This window comes from Pongo pygmaeus, chromosome X (genome assembly GCF_028885625.2).
Source record: "Pongo pygmaeus isolate AG05252 chromosome X, NHGRI_mPonPyg2-v2.0_pri, whole genome shotgun sequence".
Classification (NCBI taxonomy): Eukaryota; Metazoa; Chordata; class Mammalia; order Primates; family Hominidae; genus Pongo; species Pongo pygmaeus.
Window position 1 is genome coordinate 110,801,849 of NC_072396.2, and position 8,986 is coordinate 110,810,834.

Below are 8,986 nucleotides of genomic sequence, written 5' to 3' on the forward strand. Positions count from 1 at the left end.
TCATATGAAATATACCTGGTACCCTTCTGACAACACAGGTAATATTTGAGATGTGAAGGATAAGAATCACTAGGGAAGAAAAATTAATTGGTAATCACAAACAAAGTGGTTCATTTTGAGAGGAATACCATGTTTTTCATGACATAGCATTAATAATATGTATAATATAATAATAATAATAATAGTGTCCATTTAATTCTGTGCCAAGCACTGTACCTGGGCATTTTATATGGTACAACTAATCCTAATAAGAATCTCACAAGGTGAACCTTATTATCCCCTATTTATAGATAACTAGACTGAAAATCAGAGAGATTCACTAGCATGAGTAAGCTAGATTTTGAAACCTGATCCGATTCCAAACTTTTTCTTTCCTTTCATGATTCTCAACTGAAAGATAAAAATAGTTACAAAATGATATAATGCAGTGTCTCATGGTATAATACTAGTGTCATCTTTCAAACATTCTTTATAGTTTCTTTTTTATTACAAAAGCTATACACATTAATAATTTAAAAATTCAAGTAGTACACAAAGGTACCAGGTAAAAATGAAAGCTCCCCTCCTTGCCTTCCCAGGTCCAGCCCTTTCCACCAACTCACTCACCTATTCTCAGGAGATAACCAGTATTATTTGAACTCTTTAAGAAATGATTTTTGCATATGAAAGTATGTATTCTATTGCTCTCTCTCTTTCTCGAATAAATACACAAAAATGGAATTAGTAAACATATGGTTCTATATCCAGCTTTTTCCCTTTGACAGTATGTCTTTGACATATTTCATATTAGTATATAGAAAGCTACCTCATTCTTTTTAATAACCGCAAAGTATTCCACTGTGTGGATGTGCCAAAATTTATTTGACCAGTTTCCTACTGGTAGATATTTAGATTGTTTCCAAATGTTTTTGCTATTAACAAACAGTACTGCATGAATATCCATTATGTGTTGTGTGTGTGTCAATAAAATCTTTACACTTGTTTCACTTAAGATAATGACCTCCAGTTCCACCCATGTTCCTGGAAAAGACATAATTTCATTCTTTTTATGGCTAAATAGTATTCCACAGGGCATACTTATACAAGAGATATGTGACTTTGGTAGATACTGTCAAATGGTTCTCTAAAATGGTTATGCTAATTTACACTAGAACCAAAAGCAAGAGTGCCACTTTACTCATGCCCTTGTAAAAACTAGATATTATTGGTCTTACTAATCTATGGTGGATAGATAAGCAAAAATATATATTATTATTTTGATTTGCATTTATCAATTATTTCTGAGCTTTAAAATCTTAATACATTTCTTGGCCATTTATATGTTTTTTCTTTCTATATACTTTCTATGCTAGTTTTGCCTTTCATTTGTCTCTATTTTTTCTTAATAATTTGTAAGTTCTCTTTGCATATTAAAGAAATTAACCTTTTATCATGTGTTACAAAGACTTTTACCCAGCTTGACATTGTTTCAATGGGATGTTTGTTTTGGTTGTTTAAGTAATTTTACTCATATGTACTCAAATACACTAGACTTTTTATCTTGTAGCTGCTGGTTTTATGTCATACTCAGGCATCACTCAGATCAAGACTACATTTTTTTAAATTCACTGTCTTTATCCAGCACTTTTAGAGCTTCACCCATATATACTGATATATTTTTATTACGATAAAACATACAGATCAAAATTTACTATTTTAACCATTTTATATGTACTATTCAATGACACTAAGTACATTTACAATGTTGTGCAACCATCACCACTATTCATTTCCAAAACATTTTCATCATCCCAAACAGAAACTCTGCACCCATTGAACAGTAACTCCCCATTCTCCCCTCTCCCAATCCCTGGGTAACAGCTATTCCACTTTCTGTCTCTAGAAATTTGCCTGTTTTTCATTCCTTTTTGTGGCTATGGCTGAGTGATGGTCTTGGACAAGATCCAGGAGAATTCTCTGAACTACCAGGCAGAAACTCTTGTTTTCTTCCCTTACTTTCTCCCAAAGATACTCTCTCTCTCTCTCTCTCTCTATTCTGAGCCACTTGAAGCTGAGGCTGGAGTGACACAAGCTGCCCTGTAGCCACCACTATGACTGCACTGGATCAGACCTGAAGCCAGCACCACTCTGAGTCTGGCCCAAGGCCTGCTGTAACCACTCGCTGGCTACCACCTATGTTCACCTTATGCCCTAGGGCTCTATAGTCAGGCGGTGGCAAAGCCAGACGGGCCTGTGACCTTCCCTTCAGTGCAGCTAGTTCCTCCAGTCCACAAGCAGGTCCAGACGTGCCATCCAGGAGTCAGTGACTAGAGTCAAAAATCTTAGACGTCTACCTGGTATTGTATTGTACTGTAGGTGAGCTGGCTTTCAAACAAGACACAGTCCTTCCCCCTCTTTGCTTCCCTTTCCAAAGGCAGGAGGGACCTCATCCATGGCTATCAGCACCACAGGCCTATGGGGAGCACTGCCAGACCTCCACCAATGTTTGCTTAAGACCTATGGGCTCTTCAGTCAGCTTGCGCTGAATGCTGCCTGGCCTGGCACTCACCCTTCATGGCAGTGGGCTCCCCTCTGGCCCAGGGCAGGTCCAGAAATACCATCTAAGAGCCAAGTCCTGGAATCGGGAACCCCAAGTGCCCACTTGTTGCTCTACCTCCCTGTGATGGCACTGGTATCTAACATGCAAGACAAGTCCCCTTTACTTTTCCCTCTGCTTTTCACAAGTAAATGGAGTCTCACCCCAAAGCCACCACAGCTGAGAATGTGCTGAGTCTCACCTGAAGCCAGCCAGTCTCAGAGTCTCACCCAAGATCCTTGACATAGTACCTGAGGTATCACTGCGGGTTATTCAGGGCCCAAGAGCTCTACAGTTAGCAGGTGATGAATACTGCCAGCATTGGATCCTTTCCTTCAAGGCACTGGGTTCCCTCCTGGCTTAGAGTGTGTCTAGAAATAACATTTGGGAGCTAAGGCCCGAAACAAGGTCTTCACGACTCTGACTGGTGCCCTATCCTGCTATGCCCTATCTTGCTGTGTCTTCTTTGGAGAAATATCTATTCAAATGCTTTGCCCATTTTTTCCCTCTCCTCTCCTCAAGCAGAAGGAAGGGGCCTCTTTGGGAGCCATAAGCTGTGCAGCCTGGGGTTAAGGGAGCGGCGATGCCAGCACTTCCTTAGACACCCTGGCTGATGTCTCAGTAGGTTGTGTCTCCCCCCCACCCCCGCGCACACACACACACACACACACACACACACCCCGCCCCGGTACACTGTCTCTGAGTCCAGTTCAGCACTAGGACTCTCCTAGGAGCTGCAGTCCTTGTAGCCTAGACTGCCTTTCCAGTTTATTTAGGACCTCAGGGCACTTCAGCCTGTGGTGGTGAGGCTTGTGGACTGCTGGGATTAGTGATTCCTTTCTAGCTAGTGCTGGTTTCAATGCTCCATCCATGAGCAGGCATCCGCTGAATTTGGTCCACTTTTGCTTTCTGCTGTAACAAGGGCAGCACTGAGTTCAATGCCTCACAATTGCTGGATCTCCCTCTCCTCAGGGCACAGAAATGCTCTCTGTACCCTGCCATGGCTGCAGGGGGTGGGGGGTGGTATTGGTGATTCAGGAGTGTTTTTTCTACTTCTTCAGTGCCTCTTTCAGTGATATGAAGTTAAAACCAGGTACTGTGAGTGCTCACCCGACTTTTGATTCACATGAAGGTGTTTTTTTGTGTGTGTAGATAGTTGTTAAATTAATGTCCTTGCCAGGGGAGGGGTGGGAGACAATTGGTGGAGCCTTCTATTCCGCCCTCCTGCTCTGCCTCCAATCCCTCAACTTGATTTCATTTCCTTTGGATACATACCCAGTAGTGGAATTGCTGGATTAAATGGTTATTCTATGTTGCACTTTTTGAGGAACTGCCAAGCTTTCCCATAGCAGCTGCACTATTTTACATTCCCACCAGCAATGCATGAGGATTCCAATTTCTCCACATCTTCACCAGCACTTGTTTTCTGTTTTGTTTTGTTGTTGTTGTTGTTTTGACAACAGCGATCCTAATGGATGTGAAGTGGTATCTCATTGTGGTTTTGATTTGTTTTTCCCTAATTACTAATGATGTGTTAAGCATCTTTTCATGTGCTTGCTGCCCATTCGTATGTCTTCTTTGGAGAAATATCTACTCAAATGCTTTGCCCATTTCTGAATTTGATTTGGGGGGTGTTGATATGGCTTCATCTTTACAACTTAAAATTTTAATCCATTTGGAATTTATTTTTGTGTAAAGAATGAGATAGGGATCCTTGGCCAGGCGCGGTGGCTCATGCCTGTACTCCCAGCACTTTGGGAGGCCGAGGCGGGCGGATCATGAGGTCAAGAGATCGAGATCATCCTGGCCAACATGGTGAAACCCTGTCTCTACTAAAAATACAAAAATTAGCCAGGCGTGTTGGTGCACGCCTGTAGTCCCAGCTACTCAGGAGGCTGAGGCAGGAGAATCGCTTGAACCCGGGAGGCGGAGGTTGCAGTGAGCCGAGATCTCACCACTGCACTCCAGCCTGGCAACAGAGCGAGACTCCATCTCAAAAAAAAAAAAAAAAAAAAAAGAGTGAGATAGGGATCCAGCTTCATATTTTTCTCCAAATAGCCATTTATCCCAAGTCATTTATTGAATACTGATTACTGATATGATATCCTACTTGGTGTCATCTTTAACTTTGAAGTCCAAGGATATCATTTTGGAAGTACAGCATAATATGGAAATGTTTTAACACATCTAAGAAAACAATTTTATTATTCTCTAGGTAATCAAGGTTTCCCTCATTAGTTTCAGAGACAGGAATACCACACTGTATTACAATATCTATTGGACTATGCTCAATTACAAAGCAACTCTAAAGTCACAGAGACTTTAACTCAAGAAGTTTATTTCTTGCTCAAGTCTGATGCAATCAATCATCAGCTCTCTTCCCAGCAGCAATTCACGAATCCAGTCTGCTTCCATCTTGTTGCTGCCCAAGCAGGAAAAAATGGCTTCTAGGGTCGTCAAGGCAGAGGAAGAAAAAGATGAAGGAGATGCTGGCTTTTAATTACGCTGGACCAGAATTGACACATTACTTCTACTTGCATTCTCATTTGCAAGAACTAAGTTACATGATCCCAGCCTAGCTACAAGGGAAGCCAGAACACTTTGTTTTTTCCTGTGACCAAAGAGAAGAAATGGAGTGGAGAACACATAGTGTTGCCTTTGTCACACTTACCTTATGCATTTGTAAGGTTCCTAAAAATGTATAATTTTTGTAATTCTAGCAATTTAAAATGAACTGAAGAGTAGCTCGTTTTATTAGGTAAAATCTATAGTCCTTTTTAAAGAATTTTTATGATATAAATACTATCCTAATTTCATAATAGGTTTCCTTAAGTAAAGATTATCACTGCTAATATTTAATTGAATGCTTGCTATGTGTCAACTACCATTCTAAATGCTTTATGTGTATTTAATCCTCAAGATACCCTATGATGTAGGTACTAGATAAGCAAATTGAGGCATAGAGAAGTTGTCATTTGTTCAAAGCATTACACAACTAGGCAGAATTACCTGAACAGAAGACTTATTTATATTTTATGTTGTGGATAGAAGTAAGTCATTGTTCATAAAAGTCAAAATATGATAACAATTAGAATTATCTGTTAGCATCAGATCTCAAGATCTTGAAATCTTTCCAAAGCATCTGGATTAAAGTCCACCCACTCAAGGCAAAAGAAAATTATATAGTACTACCAGTTGTAATCATTATGATTTAGTGAACTTACACAATTTTAAATCATTAATTAGATCTTTTGATAAGTCTAGCAGAGATGGATTTACTGTGATGCTAATGTAGCCTAAATTTGTACAAACCGCTTCTAAAACCCATTTGGCATTCTTACATATTTTGTATTTTTTCATTAAAAAGTGCCCCCAAATAGTGTACCCTTGGGGTCCCACAAAACCTGGATCTACTACTATATTGTAGCACAGTTTTGTAGAGATGTAGCTCTAGCATAAAAGATTAAAAGCATATGCCTTCATGCCAGCTTGTCTGGATAAGAATCACCATGTGACTTTGCTTGTTACTTAACCTCTAAGTGTTTTCATTTTCTTATATTGAAAATAAAGTATTTTTATGCGTAGCCACTAAAATCTGTGATGCATTATCTTAGCAGTAGTCAGCTAGTGTTTTAAGTTTCCTTAAACACCTGGAGCCCAGAAATGAAAAAGAAAAAATATATTCTCCCAGTTTTTGTAGATTGACCCGGAGTGGTAACACTCCTTCGACACTTAGCCAGGCCATTTACAATTCTGCCTTAGCCTTCACTTTCTGCTTGCTCAGAGCATGAAGGTCAGCCACAGATGAGTGATTAGAGTCTTCTCAGCCTTTTTCTGACCATATGTCTGCCCTGGGTATGCATGTGGCCTTCTTGATTCCCCGTTGTACAAAGGAGCTTTTAAAGCCCACGTTCCACCATATATATCTTTTCTCAGCTTCTTTCTGCCCAGGATTTTTTGGTTTGCTTCTTGCTTGTCCCAACTTTATAACCTGCCCAGCTGCACTGGCTAGTATTTTTGTCTTTAAATGCGTTCAGCAATGCCACCACCAGAAAAGCCATGCCAGCTGTGGGAATGCTCCAAACTGGGTAAAACAAAAGTAAACCCTTGCATCTTCCTTGAGGGAGCTACTGTAAAGATGAGAACACATGACCACATCTTTGAGAATAATGTCTGCATTGCTCCCTTTGGTTCTAGCAACCTGCACTAGAAGTGCAAGCAGCCGTCTTCATGACTGCCCCTTATCTGCGGAGTGAGGAGTGGTAGGCAAGCAATTTAAAACACCACAGCACACTCTACCCACCGTGTAGCAGTTTATTTCTTTATTAATTTTTCCCTAGTTGCTCTAAGTTTTTGTGTAGATTCTAGAGTTCTGCAAAAGTTGATTCTAAGAGTTTTTGTCAGCTTATAAGATGCTTTATAGAAAGACAGGGCCTTGGAACTCGTTACTCTGCCATGTCACTCACCTGATCCATTTTTTTTTTTTTTTTTCTAAGAAGCGAATTGTCTTACTGGAGACCTGATACATTTTTCACAGAGTTTCTCAAGAGTATCCAAAGATAAGTTTTAATTAATAAAGCCACTTTAAAGGAAATACACTTTAAAAGATGCATCAGTTACACATATACACATATGTATACATATATTTATGTGGTAAAATATATAAGGCAAATACAGTTTTGCTTTATGGCTTATAGTTTTACAAAAATATTGATAATTGAATTTCAAAATAGAAAACTTTATCTTTGCATTCCTTTGAAGTATACCAATAAGCTATTTATTTGGAAGCTTGTAAATGACCTTGAAAATATCTGAATTTATTTTGCTCCACCAAGAGCAAAACAAAAACCCAAAAGCTAAATGTGGCTTTCGAATACCAGTTCATGCTTTGACATTGTTAGTGTATCTGTTTGATGTGTTCACCTCTATCTGCAGAAGTTGCCATATGATTTTGGTAAATGCATGTAATTAATTGGAGGGAAGAGGAAGAGGATGGGACACAGTGTTAATATTATAAGAAAAAATTAACAGCTTATGTGATACTAAAGTCAAGTAAATATTTAACTATTTTACAGTACTTACCATCTGCTTTTTACTTTTAGGTGATATTATAAAAGCGGCAACTGAACTGGATAGAGTGCATATCGTCGGTATCTTGGATATCTGTAATTTGGGTAATAATAAAGTGGAAGTCTATTTGCACAAGATTTATAGTCCAGAGAATACTTCTTAAAAGTTAGCAAATGAAATTATTACAGATTATACGAGTGTACTGCTTTAAAGATATTCCGTCATTTTGCTGGTAATTTCAGTAACTGTTTTCAGCAAGAATATTACATGAGCTCTAAAGTTATTAAGCAGTTTTATGTTCGTTTTGTGTTTAGGGAGCTAAAACACTTCATTTTAGATTCATTATTGAAAAAGGTCATCAAAGTAATTTTTATGTATAAGGAAATTTACCTTGCTTACCTTACTAGTATGACTATTATCTTGACTTGTAGTAATTTATGTTCACTATTCCATTTGTGAAGTGTACTTTCATTCTAAAGCCTCAGTATAAGGCATCCTAACTTACAAGAGTAACTTTCCATGGACATTTAACATCCTTCCAATTTTATTCACATATAATGGGAAATTTTGAATTGCCAGTTTGAAGACTGTTCTAAAGTGTTCAACCTGCACTTCTCACAACCAAGGTAGTTTGTATCATTTTCAAAAGTACACATTATTAGGGTCTAGTTGCCCCTGGTCCTTAGCTTGCTCAGCTGCAAAATAAGCATGCTAAATTAAATTGTCTTAAGGTTTTTCCACTTCATTTTGTGACTTTGTGTGGTTCGAATTTCTCAGTATTTTAACCAGTGTGTTGATGTTAAAGTCAAAGGCTGCAGTATATCTATATTCTTGGTGTACTCCTTGGTAGTTTCAGTATATGTAATGTGAGTTTAAATAGTGAAATTGTATCTCATATTAACACTTCAAATGCTCATATTGAAAATGGAAAATAGTAAATACGGGAATTGATTTTATTCTGGTTGTCTATAATACTTCATTTTAAATGTAAATGGCCACTCTGCATTTGCAAGGCCCCGGTGGTTGACATCTGTGTGGTTTGTTAGATGAGACAAAATGACCATTAAATGAGTTTATAGATTATTCTGTATCAAGATAAATCTGATTCCAGTTAAGCTATAAACTTGTGGGATTTCCTTGTAGCCCCATAGTTCTGTGACTTCATTTGCTATACACTTTAAATGTGTTGAGCAGCCTATGAACCTAAAGACATACTGCAGTTTGTTCATAAATGTGTTCAGTCTTTTATTCTTTATGATTGTGTGTAAATGTTAATTAAATAGTGGATTCCTCTCGTGTTACAGTTTTGAGTGAATTATTAAAGAAGTTAAAATGCAATAA

At 38.3% G+C, this 8,986-nt stretch overlaps 1 protein-coding gene across 3 annotated transcripts in view; it reads left to right on the plus strand.

Annotated features, from left to right (window-relative positions):
- The window catches only part of RADX (RPA1 related single stranded DNA binding protein, X-linked), a 67,133-nt gene extending 58,147 nt beyond the window's left edge, over positions 1-8,986 (plus strand). For 2 of the 3 annotated variants that reach the window (XM_054473088.2, XM_063660148.1), the window contains one exon: positions 7,678-8,986. In XM_054473088.2, coding sequence (XP_054329063.1) covers positions 7,678-7,808 — 131 coding nt within the window. In that variant the 3' untranslated portion in view covers positions 7,809-8,986. Of the gene's footprint in view, positions 1-4,813; positions 5,258-7,677 lie in introns of those variants that run through there. The other variant, XM_054473089.2, reaches the window with a different exon arrangement.